The 21,404-nt window shown below is 31.7% G+C and overlaps 1 protein-coding gene across 2 annotated transcripts in view; it reads left to right on the top strand.

The window, feature by feature from the left end:
• The window catches only part of LOC110992935 (calmodulin-binding transcription activator 2), a 146,685-nt gene that overhangs the window by 96,960 nt on the left and 28,321 nt on the right, over positions 1-21,404 (top strand). For both annotated transcript variants that reach the window (XM_022258940.2, XM_045627916.1), the window contains exon 5: positions 8,359-8,494. In XM_022258940.2, the coding sequence (XP_022114632.1) occupies positions 8,375-8,494 (120 nt within the window). In that variant the 5' untranslated portion in view covers positions 8,359-8,374. The remainder of the gene's footprint in view (positions 1-8,358; positions 8,495-21,404) is intronic.

Genomic DNA, 21,404 nt, shown 5'->3' with positions numbered 1-21,404 from the left:
AACACATCAGCTGTCAAAAAAGAACAGGTCCACTGTGTGCCAGTTACATGATTACGTAAGCTTGCGAGCCAATTACTGGTTGTCTGACAGGTGAAAACAGCCCTCACGAATTTTCAGGAACTTTAACATTTTCTTCGCGGCACTGTGGTTATGCTTTATACCTCTGATTTAAAGTTCTATGAATTTAGGTTTTATTACTTTACAATACAAATATTACTGCAAATAGATGACATTACAAATATTAATATAAATGTCTGATTGAAGCTTAGACTAAGTGCCTCTAACTGAACAATAATTTCGTTAAACAATGTTTATATTATATGTTAAATGTAATAATAGTTTTTAGTCAAATATTTATTTAAAAGCCTATATTCAGCCTCCATGGTGAAGTTTTACGTATAAAAAGCATATTAAGACTTTCTGGTAATAGCTTTTTTTTCGGGTTGCTTGAAAATGAATAATTGTTGTATTATACACATAATATGAGAACTTATATAAAATGTTGGTTCGTGTAACATTGTAATAAATTGAAAAGGGTAAAAAGCCTATCAATGACACGGTTATATCATCTAAGCTAATTGCATCGCACGCGAAAACAAGCTATTCACGGATTTATAGAAATTTCGATCTAACTTTCTGATAATCTTCATAATTATGATTTTTTGTTTTGGAAAACCGCATCGCACGAATGCAATTATTAGTGTCAGTGAATTTGAGTTCCATTCTCATGTTCAAACTTTGAACCGAAAATTTGAAGTTAAAATGCACTTGATGCGATGTTTTTTATAGTAACTTTTAACCCAATAAATGTATGGAGGTAATTTTATATGATCGATGAATGTTTTGAAATTATAATATATGTGTCACCTTTAAAATGTCACTAATGTAACACTTAAATCTCTCTTCAATATTGTGTTTGATTTTGGTTATATTCTATAAATAATATTGCTTTTGATTGCGGGTAGCATGTCATAACTACAATTTAATAATGCGAGTTTAATATATGAGTATTTATAATTTTATTCTATAAATACTTCTTACTATAATGGTCCTCATAGCGTGTTAGACTTGTGGTGAGTGGATCTTCTATATGAAGTCGTGCGTTCAAATTATACACCAGCAGCTTTTTGGTGGAAAAAAAACATGAGAAAAGAACTTGTCCCTAAACATATAAAAGTCTTTTCTTAGAAGTAGTTTTCAATACAACGCTACTAAATATTGGAACAACCTACCATCTCCAATCCGCGACATCTGAGGCATTACGTCTCTTAAGATTAAGTTATCTTTAAGAATGTCTGTCGGCTGGGTTGGGAATTTAGTTGCATCGACTCATTTGAATTGTTAACATTTTTGTTTTGTTCATTCCCTTCGAGATAGTATGGGCCTACTGTAAATCAATGTTTACAGCTTCTCACGGCTGAGATGTGCACAAAGTAATTGTGTTTGTATTTTTTTATGTATATGTATTTGCTTTTACTATATAATTTTGAGTTTTCTTTCTTTCAAAAGTGGTATACCTTATAGCTAAAAACTTAAGCGATGAGACACGTTGAACTGATAACCAGGCATGCACTATTGGCCGGTTATGTGATTTCGTACAAATTTCCTTATTGTTTTGCTGAATTAATTTGTAATTACGTTTATTTATTTAGCATTAAAAATTCAAAGTAGCGAAGCATAAAACTGATTTCATTGGGCGTGAACATTTTTACTGAATACTGAACTAGAATATTGAATTTTTTAAACTCTTGTTGACTATTAAACTAGCTCAAACTCCGTAGTATCATAAGTTTATGCTTATTTTCATGTTTCCCCGTGAGAATTGGTGGAAATCCAGTTAGCTAAGCGCAAGAAATCTTTAAAGAAACCTTTTTAAAAACTGTTTTACATAGATAACAGATTTTAAAACAGACCTTTACTTATAGCTTAAATATTAGTTATTTATGATTAGGAACTTAAATAAAAAGGCTTAGAAAATATGGTTAATATTTAATTTTTAATGTTAAAATAAAGTTTCGCTATTTTTTATAATGACCACACACACTCAGGCTGTGCGAACCAAAAAGTGCCTTGGCCTCCGAATGAGAACCTTCCAGCGTGTCTCTTTCTGAAGTTATGTTTCTTATTTAATTAGGTGCATAATTTTCACATACTGTGGAGACAACAATGGCTGACTATACGATATAAATATTTTATAGACCGCTAAGATTTTAAAAAAATATTTATATTTTGAATAATTAAACTACGAATATACAAAAGCCTTCGATGAAAAGTCGATAATTAAACGGTATAAAAATTTAGCCATTCCGTGTAGGCCTCACATAATTTACTCTACCGATTGAGATATTCAGTATTTCACAAGTTCCGTGGGTTTACGCTGTAATTTTCGTTTTTAAACGATAAATACTGAGCCGAAATGCGAAATTGTTAGGAATCAAGGATTTATTGGTGTTTGATCATGCGATTATAGCGTTTCGCATGCTTTACTAAGTTTTTGTTAATGTTCTCGGCGGCCTCATTAGTTCGGCTATTTGCATTTTAGTATGTTTAGGTATAGCGGACATAAATTTGTTTGGATTTAGCGTTACAATACTGTACTGTGTGTTTTTTTTATGGTTTTAAATGCGACATTTATACGAATTATCGATTTTTAATCTTGTAAAAGTCCTTTTTCTTTTTAGTACGTATCTGAACAGGAAGCTTAGCTTATGCAGTGATGTAATTCAATGTTGATTCACTGACGTGACGAAATTACGATTTATGTAAAAAATATTAAAAAGATAGAACCAATCGGTACACAGGTTTAACTATTTTAAGCAGGCTTATATTAATCTATATATATAAAAGAAAGTCGTGTTAGTTACACCACTTATAACTCAAGAACGAAAGAACAGATTTGAGTGAAAATTGGTATGGAGGTAGCTTAGAGCCAGGAGACGGACATAGGATACTTTTTATCCCGTTCGACAGCGTTCCCGTGGGACTTGACATGAAACGTCAGTCACTATAAAAAGTGGTATAACAAATAAGAATCAGACTTGGAATAATAAAACGCAAATGATAGCTATGTAATTGACGTATAATGACAGCTATGTAATGACGTATATATGACAATTTGATATTTGTAAGATATCAATATTCAAAATATTTCTATTAAATAAATACGTTTAATTATTTTTACAATTTACAATTTAATTATAATGATAGTGCTATTGCCCATTCGTATAAACAGTGAAGAGAACTATAAAACTCGGTATTGTCGTATGTATACAGTTCATCCAAAGAATGATGAATGTTTCTATTTGTTGTTGTTGTCGAATGACGCATTTAATCGAGTATTGGAACGGGAACGTGAATATGATCACCAGGAATTAGATTTAGTAGTTCAAACGAATGTACCCCTGTTGAAATACCAACAAAAGGAAGTTTATGATACTTTAATGAAGGCAAACGATGATGAAAATGGTGGTTTATATTTCCTAGATGCCCTTGGTGGAACTGGCAAGACATTCCTCATGTCATTAGTTTTAGCAACTGTTCGGGCGAGATCCAACATAGCGGTTGCAGTTGCTTCTTCTGAAATAGCAGCCACATTGTAAGAAGGATGCCGTACGGCTCATTCAGAATTAAAATTACCGTTAAATCTTCAAACTATTGGAGAACCAACATGTAATATTGCAAAACACTCAGCAATGGCCAAAGTTTTAGCGGCATCGAAAATCATCATCTGGGACGAATGCACAATGGCGCATAAACGTGCATTGGAAGCACTTAACCGAACATTAAAAGATTTACGCAATGAATCGAGATGTTTTGGAGGAGCAATGATTTTACTGTCTGGCGATTTCCGCCAAATACTGCCAGTAATTCCAAGATCTACGGCTGTCGACGAAATAAACGCTTGCCTCAAATCGTCAAATCTATGGCGCTATGTGACGAAACTGCAGCTGACAACAAACATGAGAGTTACATTGCTTACTGATAAAAAAGAAGAAAAAGAATAAAGATGTAGATGACCTGAACTACATAATGGTATGCGTTTGGTGGTTAGAAAATTGAAGAACAATGTAATTTACGCTACGATAATGATAGGAAAATTCAAAGGTGAGGAAGTTCTTATTCCGAGGATCCCGATGATCCCAACCGATATGCCGTTTGAATTTAAAAGACTTCAATTTCCGATACGTCTTGCATTTTCCATGACCATCAACAAATCACAAGGCCAATCCTTAAAAGTTTGTGGTTTAAATCTAGAACATTCATGTTTTTCCCATGGTCAATTATACGTGGCATGTTCACGGGTCGGAAGACCATCAGCGTTGTTTGTTTTTGCGCCTGATAATAAAACAAAAAATGAAAAAATGTGTATCACAAGGTACTTAAGTGAAGAGCAACCTATGTACTAAAATACAGAAATAATAATGAATGATTAATGTAGGTATTTAATTTTTTTGTATTTTTTCCAATAAAAAAACCCAAACTGCTTATTTATTGCCATTAAGGCGGAACAAAGTTCGCCAGGTCAGCTAGTATACGAATAAAATGTAAATGATATGCTTAGTAATGTTAGGGATACTAAGTCCTTATAATATACACGCGATTAAATTTGTTTAGAATTAAAAAAATATTGTACCTATTTTCCGTTTTCCTAGCAATGTATGTGTATAGTAAAACATAACTCGGTTTAATCTCTTCACATTGAACAAATAGCCGCTCGTAAAGGCGCCTTACCGAACGATTCGTCAACTCAACCCACTTTGATTTTTTGTAATGAACGGCTTTTAACCTTGACCAATTTAAGGTCAATTAAGGGTTATCCAATTCGTAAATTTCTTATGGAACTTCATCAAATTCCATTTTAATAAAATAAATATTTTAATGAAAGGTATGGACTGAAGTTATAATGCTAATCCAAAAGCCTCAAATATTCCTTATGTGAATAAGTCTATTACCTAGTTAGATCGTATGATGTTACCAAGTTTTTTTTTAACGGTAAAAAAAAAATGGGACGTTGTAACAGTAAGGTTGGAACTCACATCTACTTTATCTGCAGGTCTGCGATTTACATATTCACACACACGTTATATATCGTATGCTATATATAATACATATTGTGTTTCTATTTAAATTATTATCTTCCATACATTTTTAATATAATTAAACCTCGCAACTTTTCACAGATAAAAACCTTCACAAGAATGCAATTACACTGAACAAACGTCCATTGACGCATCGAAAAAAAACTAACATTGGCTTGATTTATTCGTTCAATACGCGATTTATTAGTCGGCGAAAAGCCATGTATCCGACGCCGCCGTTCAGATATAACGACATGGAGGAAAATATTGCGTTGTGGATGCTATATGGCGCGTAAAGTGCGGATGAGTGATAGATGCACGTTATTATTGTGGTACGTCACTTGTATTCAGATGAAAAGCGCTTGCTGAGATTATTCATTTACTTTTTCACGGTTGGAAATATTCAACCAAGTTATACGAATTTAATAAGATGTAAGAATATTATCCAATTCTAAGATCGAATTGTATCGCTAAAAGTTAATACAACATCTTCAAACTAAAGCTATCTACTACAAATAATTTGGAAAACTCAATATCATTGCACGCAGTTTTAGTTTTTATTGCCCGTTCTCACGTCCCACTGCGACAGTTAAACTATGTGGGAAAATATAGCTTTTAAACAAAAACTTTTAGATTCCTTTCATAAAAACATTTTAATCAATTTATTGTCACGGAAATATCAAATTTTGAATTTTAATAAAATAATGTATTATGTATTAAATTTCATATCCACCTTTTACCCATTGTGGTTTTTACATATTATTATTATGGCCAGTATTAATATTTAAATTTCACGCATATAAATTGCTTGTATCTAAATATACAAAAATGTATATTTAAAAGATTTATGTATATCTAGTTTTGTAAACGAAAATAAGTAACGATGAAGTTAAACGCTTTAATTTTCAAAATTACACATGAAACAAAAGTTATTAACACTCAAAGAAACTACCTTCATCCTTATTGCTTAATTGAACGCCCACAAGAATCGTTAAGCGTTATTTTATTAGCTATAACGAAAATATGCTGTCGAAAAATAGACTTTAATTATATCGCATTAAGAGTTTTATTTAGCCGGTCAGATTATCCCAGCCTTTTGGCAACGAAGCTTCGTTTAGTGTGATGCACACGATTAGCCGTGAAACGCAAGCGAAATTAATGTGAAATATGATTAGTAATTGGCTCACGAGCGGCTAATCGAATTATTTTGTTAGGAGTAAGCCTGGTACACGCGTCGCATAATATGCACTCTGCACTTAATGTGTGGAGAAAATTAAAGGCTCCTTTGGAAGCTAACTGAATTTAACGTCTTTTAGATTAACTCAATGTATAGAGTTAAAGCAATTCTATTCCTATTCCTTTATTCGTTTATTTATATGTACAACTAGTTGCCCCCGCGAACTTTGTTTCTCCTCCGTTTCACAAAATAAATTTAATCAATACTTTAGCCTCAATAACACAATATGGTAATCATGATATTGAATTGTACCTTATACGACACGTTTCTCGGCTTACCATAGCAGTGCCATCTCTTGATGCCTTACTCAATCCAGTCGAAAAGTATCGAAATCTGTTTCTTCTGAGAACCTTTTTGTGTTAACAGATAATTGTGATTAATTATAGACAAATAATTTGCAATAATATAAAATTGCGACTATAATTAAAGATCTAAGCTATCCTATCTCTTAAGTTGGACCAGACTGCCGGTATCAATGAGAACTTTTTGAAATTTTTAAGGTTGAACTTAAATGTCTTTATTAGATATTTATCTGCCCTGATCACTTTAATATTAATGACTAACCTACTTTTCAAAAGTGAAAAATGAGTGTAAAAGTAACGTATCATCTATTAATAGAGATCGCGGTAACCCTCGGGAAAATGGGTCGCGGTCATTAGGGTGATGTAGATGTTATCGTTTATGTATCGTTTCTTTCTAAACGATTTCTTTATTAATTGCTTTTTGTACATAGATAATTGTTACAGTAAATATAAGCAAGCAATAACAGCAAGGAAGCTGCTTATATTGGTAATAGATTTTTTTGAAGCATTCTAACAATTTTAATAATTTCTGGTAAAACAGAAGCAGTTTATAATTTACTAACGATCCGCCCAGGGTGACAGTGATTATAGATCTAAGATTAAACCTTGAAAAATGATGTACACAAACCTTCGTCAATAATGAATTAGATATTGAAACATACTTCAATGAATTAGTTTTTATATTTATCGCGATAGACCACCAAAGTTAGACACATGATTTCGCTGACTAAGGAAGTTATATTATCAAGCTCTACAACAAACGTTTTTCTTCGACCGTTTTTTCCACCAACTTCCTCCGCAATTCTTACAATGACAAAGTCTCTTCCTGTTTCGCGTAATTATATTTACAAATAACGTGGCCATTGGTAAATTAATTTACAAAACTCGTTCAGTAGATCCAGAGATTACACCCTACAACCTCACAAACATTACTTATTTATAATACGTAGATACACTTTTAATACGCCCTATAAATGAGATTTGTCTTTAACTGAAAATTAAATTAAAATAAATAATTTCCATAAGGTTTATTATTCATTTGAATAAAAGTATTAACTGGTTGTATTAAAAAATTAATAAGTGTAGTGAGCAATAGTTTTATTTGGACTTTTATTACCACCCACATTTTAAATATTTTTCATGCTTGGGATCGAATAAGAGAGCGTCTCTGTATTGTTTTAAATTGTTTTTTTAATTCTCATTAAGGAAACAAGGATTAATATCATCGTAACAAAAATTTGCAAACCAAATGTTCTAATCGGATTTAAAGCGGTTCATTCAGAAACAAAGCCTCACGGCTGAATGGATTATAGGGGAATCGAGTTGGCAACGAATGTGCTAGAAAAATTCACAATCTAACTGATAGGGGAGCTGAAACAACGCCAAATCAAAACGGAGCGATAGCCCCCATCTGTACTTGTCTATTACCTCATTTTGTTTCCAGCTTAACACTTCGAAATAAACCGCACTATTAATAACAGAACTTGGTTCTGATAGATTTATTTTATCATATCTATTTCTATGCATTATTTTAAACACATACATAAAGTTTATTTCAAATTAAAAATACTAACCGTAAACTTTTATAAAGTTTAGCAACTGTTGAAAAGGCCATCGCTATCGCAGTGTGAATGTCCGTAACTGGTATGAATAATATAGTCAAAAACTTATTAATCACTTAAAATTCTTGTGCAGAAATGCTTGTATATTTACAGATTTTAATAAAAATATTTTTTTACAGGCCAAAAAGCGGCTCCATGCTTCTATACAGCCGAAAGAAGGTCCGATACAGGCGCGATGGATACTGCTGGAAGAAACGGAAAGACGGAAAGACAACGCGAGAAGATCACATGAAACTGAAGGTTCAAGGTACCGAGGTAAGTGAAACTATGTCAGTTTGACGACAATAACGTAATATATAATATACTAGCGACACGCCCCGGCTTCGCACGGGTGCAATGCTGATACTAAATACACTACAGAAAATCTGTGAACGTTGTATATAAAAATGTGGGTTATCCAGAAGAGATAGACATATACCATCACGGACTTTTCTGTAGACCATTTCAATGTGTACAATACTTAGTACATTATTTTGATAAAACTCGTAGGGTTCAGCCTGCGTTTGCAATGTAAGCGGAAAAAATGTAATTATTTACGACATCACATTAGAAACCTCAAAAATAACAGTACTTCTCCACTACTTAATGGATGTTATTATACATATAAACCTTCCTCTTGAATCACTCTATCTATTAATATATATATAATAAAAAAAATCATCATCATCATCCGCATCAAAATCAGTTGCGTAGTTTCAAAGATTTAAGCATACAAAGGGACATAGGGACAGAGAAAGCGACTTTGTATAATATGTAGTGATGATTAATATATGGACGACATACATCAATTCAATTTAAAAATAATGTATTCATGTAGGTAACATAATATCAATAAGTTATCGACATTGTCTTATGAACATTATTATTTTGAAGGTTATCTAGAAGTTACTAGATATAGATAATAAATAATATACATCGTTAATTAGGCAGGTTTGCTAAACTTATTGGAATCGAATGAAAATAAAATTCACACTATAAATTAATTTAAAAAAAATTGTAGACAATAGCCTAACCACAATCTCTTTTAAAAACTTGCTTGCATAGTTTACAAAAACATTATTTATATTGTTGTTAGTTATATCGAGAGTGAAAATCCAAGAAAAACATTTGTTGACAAGGGAAAACCAATAAAAAAATTGGCCGTGTTTAATTGCACACAATTTAAACCTGTCTTAGGGTATGTATTGTACTATTAAAATCGGTAGGCTGCAGTCTAAATAGCATTATATCGATCGAGCCTTTGTCAAGAATTAAGGCTTAAACGAAGGTGCTCCGTTACGACGATGCTCCGTAGTTATATGATCAAAATTAGTTAAGTTTGCAGCTTATTATTAATACCGTTAGTGTTAGGTAGCGATTTACATTGTACCAAAATACTTTAATAAATGGATTGATCGAAAAATTAAACATTGAAGTCTCAATAGACCACGGTACAGACACATTTCTGCGTCTATTTCATTAGTATTTAAATAAATATTTGCCTAAATAGGCAAGTAGGCAATTTGCTTTTGTACCAATTATTGTGATATAAGTGAACAATAATTATTTTATCAGAATTCGAGCCCTTTACGCCAGCTTATGTTAACAAGTAAGTCATTATATTTTACATAAAGTTGTACATCAATAAAATAAGCTAATTTTATGTCAAACGTTCATTTGAAATGTATTTATTTCACACAAAACTTTCCGGACATTTCGTTCCGATTAAATTAGAAAGATTAGAAGTTATTTTTCGTAATACAGACTGCAGAATTTACATTTATCACTACATTTCCCTTACCCTACTCAATGCAAAGCTATAACATTAAATATTATAATCGAGTTAATATCATTCAGTATTTATGTAAATCGGAACATCAACACAGCTCCGAGACGCACCTGTTTGCAGACTGTCGGCGCTCGTTTGCAATACCTCTTTTTGTATTTTATAAAGGTCTTTATACATATCGTTGTTTATTTTATTTAAGCTTATTTCCTCTATGATGAAGATTTTTTACGCATTTAGTGTGTATATATCTTAATTCAATTTAATAAATCATTATCACAATTTTAGAATTATTTGATATTTAACATTATAAGACAAGACTATCCTAACTTTGTTAGAGGTTATGCGACATTTTTTAAACGCATAATCGAATACCGGTTATAATATAACTAAGGTGAAAACTTTAAGCCAGGACTTTATATGAGCGATGAAAAGTGTAATATCTATCTATGATATATAGTAAAGCCAAAGTAATTCCACCACGAGTAATTTTTTGACATTAAACGTAAGATACGAAGATATTATTATGTAACAAATTAATACTGCTTACGACAAAAATGTCATTTTCCTGCCAGAAAAACTAAGAGGAACTCAAAAGCTTTATAAGTCAAAGCTTATGTACATCTTACTAAATGCCATTGGGGATTACTCGTGATTTTCTTTGACCTGAGAAATACATCCCTGAAGCTATTTCGTAAATCAATCAATTTGGGAAGAACATTTTTCAAATAACGGCGTTTCTAAAAAACGCGTTCTAAATTCAAATACTACGAGTCAAAGATTTATAATTTCAAAGCCGTGTTTTGAAATATCTTTTCATAACGGCTGTTTTTGTTATCCACGGTTAGATTTCGCGATGTTTTTTAATCAAAACTAATAAAATACTTTAAAAAATACCCCTGCTCTTAAAAAAGATCTTTATGGTTTATCTCCGTAATGTGTAAACACCATTCTCCGTGACATGTTTTATTTTATTCTAAGCTAATTTCCGCTTGTTCACATTTTCCTTTTGTTTATTGAGCTCGTTAAATTGCGTTTCTTCGTTTTACATATTCTATGTTTGTCTACTTTTAACCTTTTTTATTATTTATATTGGGGATGGAATTTTATTAAATCAGGGCATTGGTTTATTTGATGGTTTTTAATTATGCACCTTAAGATTGAGAGTCTTTGGAATGTGAAATGGCCCAAATCGCCTGCACCACGTTCTAAAAAATTAACGTGAAAATTAATGAATAAAAGAAACACCACACATGATTTTGTTTTTATTTTTGCTTGAACTTGTCTAAGCTGAGTTTACGTCATCAATCATTTAAATCAAAAATCTATGTACATGTTGTCGGAGTATACTAGTGTATTTCATAACCGGTAAGAGCAATGGAATCTTGTTAATGCATTAAAATGTGAAAAATTCCCGGATTTATACAAACGTTAACGAAATTCGGTCGATCGGTCGTTTGCGTTGTTACCGCATTTAAATTCAGTGCATTAAAAATGCAATCAATCTAGTCCACAATTAGTGTTGTAACAAAAATTCCATTAACTTTGCACTCAACATAAACAGATGACTGTTGACCGTCGCTGCAAACTGATGAATAAACAAATGAATCTACCAATTAAGTTTTGGGAGCGACCACTAATTGGGGCGTCACATTTATGCGAGCTTACGTTTTTATTCTGTCGTTCGATTGATTTCAACTTTTTACGTCGTTAAATTATTTTAATTAAAGACGCTGCATCGGTTTATTTCGGAATGCAATTTGTCTATATTTGAGACTATTTGGGACAGTCACACGAAGTCATCGTTCGGTCAATAATTAACATAGTTTATATAATATACTTTACAATAAAAATTCCACTCAAGAAATGCTTCTCCTATCCTTCCTATCCTTTCATAAAAAAAAAACAGAGTAATTCTTTACCAAATTATTTCTATATGTATTACCAACATAACGAAGATATCTTGTGTATAAGGAAAATGGTACATAGATTTTAATATTAAATTAACTTACTTATAAGCAATGTACCCGTCGGTATTTATAAAAACAAATGTTATCTCAAGTTATTTGGGTCACAATTCTTTCGAAACTTACCAACGTAGCGAAATTAGTAAGGTTGGATAAAGTCACAATGTGCGCAGCTGGAAAAATTATAATCACCGTTTAAAATTCACGGGGGAAATGTTAAAGGTGCAATTTTAAATCTAAATGTTAACAATGACGTACAACGCTTAACGTAAGCTTAAGTGCCGTAAGCAACAATTAAGAATAACAGAGAAATACGCGAGTAAAATCCCATTTTGTATAGTGTTTGTAAAAAACCTCCATATTGTAGCTAAAACAAAACTAAACGTAGTATTATTGTATTGACAATACTTTGAATATAAGGAACAACAATTATAGAACATCTCAACATTAATAAACAGAAATTAAACTACTTATGCCCTTACATAAAGTAAAAAGATTTAATATCACAATTACATTGATAATATATGGATAAAATATAATACAATAGAAATACAATATAATAGAAAAGATGTTCAGAATTCAAATAAACATAGGTAGAATGGAAAATTATTCACTATTCATGTATATAATATAAACTACATAAATTCATATTGCTGTGAAACCCGTGTGCTAACCGGAATAAAAAACTGTAAATCAGGATATCCTAGTAGCCATTCGTTTCTCCTCCATTTAAAGCACCGAAGATTCCTTCCCCTAATTATCGACGCTGCCTTGAAATCCCACTCACACATCGTAAAACTCTTATCGTACGAGTTCTATCCAACCTGCAACAGTTTGTCAGGAAACAAACTAAGGTACCCCAAGTTAGGGTCATTTAACTAAATGTAAAATTTTGCTACCGATAGTTATAAAAAAGTTTTTCAGTCTTGGCACTGTGATAATAATGGAGTTTTTAAGAAGCTCTAATTACGTTTTCAATATAGGGTTTTAACCGTAGAAGAATTGGACACTAATTCACAGCGTTGGGCTTTCTCGCCACTATCAGAGAGCACGCCAGTGTTTTGTTTTCAGATTGGAATTGCGCCAATTAAATTGAGGCGAAAGTGGTTAGCGAATGGCGGCCGTCCTTGCACCGTATGAGCTTTTTTATGTAAATTGCAATTATAATCAACTGGAAATTGATATTGTAAGAGTTTTTGTGTCATACATGCAGATTAACTATTATTACGCAGTTTGTAAAATTAGTAAACGATTGATATAGCGAAAGAAACAGGCTACACATTCTGGTCACGATTATAAATTGCATTATTAATGGAATTATTTAGTTATTTAGTTGTTTAACCCTTGTTTAAGTAATAAACTACTTTCATTTCATTTACATGAAATTATTTAACAAACGTAACTTCCCTGTAAAAACGGTTTTTTATACTGCCTTTATTTTATATTTTTTTATTTATATTCATTACTTACTGAACAGATTTCGTCTGTTTTATAAAACTCGCTACCTCCCATAGCTTATTGCATTCAAATGCACGCAACAGTCACTTGTTTATGGTCCACAGAGTTCAGGTGGCATACCTTGTGTTCTTGCCACTATCTTCCAGATAACATCGGGTGAGAGTGGAGCGTAATGTACAGTTAAATACACAGCTTAAAATTATGCTACTTAGTAGTAAATACAGTTCCCTATTTATTTATTTATTTATTTACACTTCGTTGCTAAAGAAACATAAATAACACAATATAATATAAAATATAATATATATTTATTAAACATTTAATGATTCAAAACCCTGGTTTGCCGTCTTTGGTCTTGTTAATAAAACAATGGTATAAGGATTAATTATAGTGTGCTAATTTAAATAATAAGTTTTTATACACAATAATTACAATAAGTTCCTTATATTTTTCAATGTTCAAATTAATCCATTATCTGTATCTGTATTGTTATTTAAAATGGACCTTCATTCACAGAACTGACTCGATATCGCCATGAAAGATGATTATGGCTGAAAATAATTTTATTGGCTCAAATAATTTCTCTTTATACGTATATATGTCAATAGCAGCCCCTAATTGTTAGGGCAAAATGACCGTGCCTGGCTTTTCAATGGCGTTGGTTGCTGACTTATTCCCCATACAGAGCGCATGATTTCAACCGATAATTCGATTTTTTATTCATATCGCCATTTTTATAGCTTAACTGTTCCTGACGGCTACTGGATTTCATGAATTTTACATTTTTTACTCAGACAGTAAATTTTTTGCTATAATATTTGTTGGTTTTTCGGATGTTGTTTGATCACACATCTTTAATATTTAAATATGCCTTTGTATTTGTACGCAAGACTAATTTATTTTAGATTAAAAAATATAACACTGTTTGTGTCTTATTATAATATAAACATTGTATAGTATTACCGTGTATTAATCATTAAAGTCGATCGATTGAGCGAAATTTCCAAACCCATAAATATATTCATTAATAATGTACTTACAGCCAATTTTACAATTCATTGTTCAAATATCATAAATAAAAACTCAGTGCGAGGCTAAAATCTTAGTATTCATGTCAAAAATAAAGCTTATTTCTCCAAACCAGCGTCAGACGGATTGGAAAAATGCACTTCACAATTTATGAAATCGGAGTGCATTTCTAATCAGCTTTCGCCGCTGGCACCGGTTCAGTTTAAGCCTCAAATTAATAGGCTGTCTTCCAAAACAATCGTCAGAATCGGTCAAGTGGATTTGAACATTTGTTTCCCGCACAATAACTGTTAAAACTGGCGACTCGCCAGTCCACCTTGCAGTTACCTAACAAGGATACGTCATATGCTATTTTATACTCTATAGTAAAAAAATAACTACATACAATCATTTTCCTGAATCTTTATCATTCAATAGTTCCACAGGATCGGTGTTTTGATTTAAAAAAATAGTGTTTCAAATATTATTTTATCTGTATTTAGGACAGTATAACACAATTTTGAAATTTTTCACATTTACGAATATAGATCTAAATCTCATTTTAAAAGCTTTCGTGACTAACTTTAATGTCAACAAAAGTGCCATAACTTACTTATAAATTTATACCAAAAGTGTCAGGTTGGCTTTCACGTCCACCTGTTTACGGCAATCTATCTCAACGTGTTAGACAGCTCAAGATCTCTGCTCTGGCGAAAAGCCAATATCAACGTTACCTACCTCACTGTTGAATTTAATGGTATATCTTAAAGGTCTTTGCTTGGGGAATCGTTTAACCTGGAGCACGTTTTTATAAGCCTTTGTTGTGCCGAGAAAATGGGTCGTTGATAATCAAACGATAATGGAAAGTTTTTATATGTATTACCTTGGATTTGGTAATAGAATATTTTTTACACGCCTACAGCAAATAGAAAAACATACTTTATGCCTTTGTTCAATAAGAGCAATATAGGCAAACGGTTTCTTAGTCTAAAACACGTATGTGAATGTGAAAGTAGCATTCCTAAAACAAATTTTAGAGGCACCTTATGATTTGAATGTTGGTAAGGTTCGAAATTTAAACTTCGCAGAAAAGCTGCAAGTTTTTATAAAAGTTTTTCTGCCGTGTTAGCGAAATTGAAATTTATGCTATCGCGAGTGCAGTATCATGCAATTTTAACTAAATCATTTTCAAGCAAGGATGACATTTTAATAAGCGAATGAAGTTAAATTACTTAAGTTGGTCTAGCATCTGGAATGTAGTTTTAGTAAAGGGTGAAAGTTCCTTGCTTAGCTGGAGGCCTAATAAAGCCAGCATTGTTTTATGAACTTTGAGGGTACGGGTGGCGTGGGTTTAAGTTAACTTAGCCGCGCCCAATTCATACCTTGTATGTCTTATGCGCCGTGACTGAATAAAAAGTTTATAAGCATATTAAATAATTTAAGAAATTATCAACTAAAGAAATGTTTAAGATTTATCCTAATATTTTTAATATAACAATAAACTTATTATCAGCGTGGAAAATCCACACGACTAAAATAATGTCATTTCGGACAATCTCACATCTCACACAAATATAGTATTGTCAATAAAATATTAGTGTGTGAATCAAACAAGATCGTAACGAAGTAAAAGTGTGCTAGGCTAGGCTAAGTAATATACCAATTAATCCTAAACATCATTCATTACTCATCTTTCTAATAAGAATAAAAATAGCTTCAATTCGAATGTAAACTATCCAGAAAACGGGATCGCCTATAATCTGAAGATAAATATCTTAGGTATATTTGAAAATGCTGAAAAAGCTTCCCAAGTCCAGTTATTGAGTGGGGCGTTCGAAAATATATGGCGAGACTTTATTCTATCCGCGTATTAGGTTTTAAAGTTTACGTCGACAGAACTGAACTCATAGTATATATTACCTAATTATTATAATATCAAGGGATTATTTTTTATCTTTTTATTGTAATTCATTGAATACTACTATAAACTATAAATAAGAGCATTGTTCGCTTAGTGGCTTCAGCGTGCGACTCTCATCACTGAGATCGTAGGTTCAATCCCCGGCTATGCACCAATCCACTTTCTGTCTGTGCTAATTTTAACAATTGATCGAACGCTGAAGGAAACCATCGTGAAGAATCCGGTTTGCCTGAGCATCAAAAAGTCGACGGCGTGTATCAGGTACAAGGGGCTATCTTCTATCTATCCAAGGTGTTTTAAGCATACGTCGATAAACCCAGATCTTAAACTCTTCTAGTTTTTTGGACATAGTCTCTGTCAGCGTCTAAGATTCTACGCCGTAGAGCAGCACAGAGAAGACGTAACATGGAGTACAAAAAGTAATCACCTATGTACTTGTCTATTAAGAAAAGTAAATGGTCATCACGTAGGTAAAAAAAAGCATGACCCAGACTTAAAAAAAATATTCAACATTTATGTACTGGCACCGTATTTGGAATGTGGATTGAAATAGTCCTATTAACTGTTTATTTATTGGATGGATAATTGCTCGATTCACGGGTTTTTACTACAACTGAACAGTGAAATCGAATTGTTTATTCTAATGCTGTGTTCACTGAGAGATTTAATTTAATTTACACACGTTTTAATTCTATTCAGGTGCACCAAATGAATTAACAAAGACATTGATCTATTATTTTATAAATTAACAATTAATAATAAAAGTGGTCGATTAGGCTGCAGTGAATCTTTAATTAAACTGTCCTGACACTGTCAGGGTCTGTACAGTTACGGGTGTATTATATAACACGCATAGGCCAGAGATTCGCTGATGATCATCAGTACCCACCCGCGATAGATACATAAATGAACTTCTATGGCATACTTTACGCAATATTACTGCCTCTCTATGTCACAACTACCATATAGAGCCAGGCATAGTTTGTAGGTTATTGTTGTATTTACATACGCTAATTTATGACGAGTCAAAGGATACATATGCAGATATACTTTAGCCTTTTGGAGGTTTTAGTGTGCGACTTTCATCTCTCGTCGTCGTATGTTCCATTTCCAGCTGTGATCACTCGCTCATATGGTGATGAAATGTGTGTGGAAACTGACATGCCTAAGACACAAAAAGTCGACGGTCTGTGTCAGGCACACCCTCTAATAGAAAAAACATGTGATTACGAAACATATACAGAAATTTGAGGCCCACACAAAAATGCGCTACACGGAAATGGTTATTATAACTCGACGATTCCGTGACTTGAAACAAAAAAAAATTCGCAACAGTAAAATACTTTATCAAAGGCCCTAAATAATTTTACATTTATTGAATACATAAAGAACCTTATCAAGGAACACATAACGCAGAATAATGAAATTTTCTCGTCTGCGGTGAAACAATATAATATTCAGGAAAAATATTATTTTCGTCCTAAATGAGTTCAGCAAGACTAAATAAAAATTCATGAAACAAAGGCAAAGTTATGATTTTAGGACCTAGGATTTTTATTCTTGTTTATTTAGTTGCTGTTGTCGCAAATAAATATTTTTATTTTGGGTATGATGTAAGCAACTTATATAAAACGACACACCTAATTCTTTGCGAGCAGTTTTGTGCTAGTAGTTTCAAGGAGAAACTGTCAGTCAGTATTGTGGATTCGCTTTACACTCGCTAGTCCGGTGAAGGGAAACGTATTGAGAAAACCGGCATATCTGGAGCTAAAGAGTCAGGCACAGAAATAAGGCTGCCCACCTATTAAGAAAAATTAATAATCACGAAAAAGTTAAAGAAATCTGAACCTTACAAGCTCGTAGCGACACTGGTTTTTTTACTGAATTTTCTTTTTTCTTGACAGGAGGTTCATGAATGAAGCCCATGAAACATGATGCTTTTTTAACATACATAATTGTTTAATTAATTGTACTTTTGATTATCTTCATATATCTCTAAACATTATAATTCTCATGCATATTATACGATTTGCAAAAGTCAAATGTAATGGTTATGATTTATACGAAAAAATAACAATATTTAATACACTAAGGCCTGATTATTTATTGCTAATATAAAAAATAGTGCACGAATATATGTCTTGCGTAGAGATTCCATAAAAATAAAATAAAAATGTTTTCGCTGTGTCAGCACTTGATACCAGAATGTACAAGCGCTTACCGCCCATGAGCACCTGAAACACCTTGGCTTATATATCACTAAAGCACCATTGTTTAGCGTAAACATTCTTCAATGTGTACATAATTTTCCCTACACGTAGGAAGTTATAGGATTTCCTTCAAACTTCCACAATTTCTTAGCTACCTATTACCACGTAAGCGTACCAAGTTTCACATATTAACATTCCGAAACATAACGAAATCGTCACGCACTGGCCACAAAGTGTGCAAACAGATGGCCGGCTGGTGTACTTCTTGAATAAAATATACGCACTGTAACTAACCAGTGTTTGTGAATATGGCCAAGTTTTGTTTTCAAAGAAATATATTTTTATGAGAAAGCTTTTCTAACTTTAAGATGTTTTCGTGAATCTGAGTGATTATATATTATTAATTTATATTAGATAAAAATTTCAAAAGAAAGAAATAATCTATACATATTGAATCAGCGCTCTTATCGATTAAACGATCTCTTTCGAATAAAAATGCAGAAGTACGAAACTTATTTTGATTAATTATAATTTGTGAAAACTTATTCTTATTCTTAATGATGGTAACAATTAACAGGAAAAACAAGCATGGACAAAGAAAAATAAGCATGATTAAATTAGATTAAAAATTGAATTAAGATTTTGTTTGAATCAATGAAACTTGTCCGATTCACACATTTTTGTTGAGCCCAGTCAACCTTAAAACTTAAAATTATTTGCTAATATTTAATATGAGCATTCAAACATAACTTACATTTTAGATTTACAAATCATTTACCGAAAAGATCTCGTTAGTTTCTTTAAGTGCTGCTACGAGAGGGCTGGCTAGTCGTATTGAATGACGTCATAATATACATACATAGTATATGAGTAGCAGCGTGCAGCTGAATAATACATACCACAACTGTTGCCACTAAGTGTACTGTGGTTTAAGTTAGAAGAAATTCAATAGGTACTATTAAAAGTACTTGACGTAAACAATTACAAAAAGTACAACAAATAAGTATATATATATTATACTATTAGAATTTAATTAATGTTAAGGTTGTTAAGTAAGTATTACTTTTGCTACCTTAGGAACTTTTTAAGAAGGTTAAGTTCCTTTAGTCAATAAAACTTTTTCCACTTTTAAGAGTTAACATTTTAATTCACTTAGTATTATGAATATAATACTAATACTAACTAATAAATGATCTCCATAAATTAGAAGTAATATCAAGTAAGGTCTAGTCCTTGACAACATAGATGGTTTAGAAAATCTGCTATATTCTGTAAACTTTATTATATTGATATAGTGTGCTATGAATATATTAAATGGGAATAATGTAAGAACAATAGCTAAGTGCAAAAGTCACTTTATTGTTGTGATTTTGTTAGAAGCTGGATATAATAAAAATAAAATAGTAAGAATCTTGCATTATATTGATTAAAAAGTGAATAATAAGTAATTTACTAATTACTGTGACTTATTTATTTGTAATATTATCTTTTGTCGACGCGAGAACTAAGTTAAATAAAACTATCGTATAAAGAAGTTTAAAGAAAGTCTTTGCCTGGTAATCAAAAATAAAGTTACCATAATCATAACTTTTAGCTAGATGAATATCAGTAAAGACAAATGCTTTTTCTTTTTCTTCAACTAGGGACTTTTCTTAGGCTTGGATAATGTTGATAAGTTGGAATCATGTAAATGCTCAAGAAATGTAAAAATGTTTTACTATTGGCCCAATCATTAGTATACATGATGTAAAATGATGTAGACAATTGAAATTCAAAACAAATCTAAATAGATATTTATTTATTTATTTATTTTGTACTCCTACAGCTAACACAAAATACATATAATAGCAAACAAATACACCGAGAACATAGCCACAGATGGAATACATGATACATTATATAACAAAAAGATTTACAAAAGGGAACAAACAAACAATGTATTTAATACAATTAACTAACTGATTAAATTTAATTAATTAAGCCTAAATTGGTTGTGTTGTGTAATGGTGTAAAATGTGGGTGTGTATGTGATGGTGTGTATGTGGGTCGTGCTTATGATGTAGACTATTTTGCGCTATGTATATTCTTAATACATTTTTTAACCACATTCCACGATAACCTAAAGAAGTCAATGCCTAAATAGTGGTCATTGTATGTCCGAGCAGCGCGATACAAAACTGAGTTTTTTGCGTAATTAGTATTCATGTGAGGAACATGAAACAATGATATGACATTTATAACACAAAAATGTTCTTAAAAAAAGATTTCACAGGAAAGTATATATTTCATATTATAATATCTAGTATTATATTGTATAGAATACTATGCAATATAATATTGTTTTAATAATATGACGACGGCTTACGCTTGTCCTTTGAAACGTTGTTTATTAACAGTATAACGAAGTTAGTTCAGGTGCAAATTCTATGATAGCCTTGTTTTATCTAGAGTAACTCAACATAAACACTACCTCTGATGAAATGAAATTTGAAATGCTCAGTAAACGGATTTCTACCTATAGTTAATTTCGCTTTAATATGTAATTAAAACCGCTTCCGCACCTCAGTTTTGAAATGCGTCTAGCGTTGAATTATTTATGTATGATCACTTACATATTTGGATATATTATATATATTAATAAATGTTATAGTATTTCTAACTTAAGCCTTTTTCTAAGATGCATACTTTTTAAGTCAAAGCGATTTTAAATGGCCATAATCGACACACAATATTCTTCGTTATTTTATCTTTCTAATAATTTTATTTTATTTTATGATCGATTGTAGTGCGTCATAATAACCAAATTTCTTATTTACAATTGGCGTATTCATAGTTT

The sequence above is a fragment of the Pieris rapae genome, chromosome 4, assembly GCF_905147795.1.
Source record: "Pieris rapae chromosome 4, ilPieRapa1.1, whole genome shotgun sequence".
NCBI classification, from domain to species: Eukaryota; Metazoa; Arthropoda; class Insecta; order Lepidoptera; family Pieridae; genus Pieris; species Pieris rapae.
The sequence above is the reverse complement of the archived record's forward strand: the minus strand, read 5'-3'. Positions and strand labels throughout refer to the sequence as shown.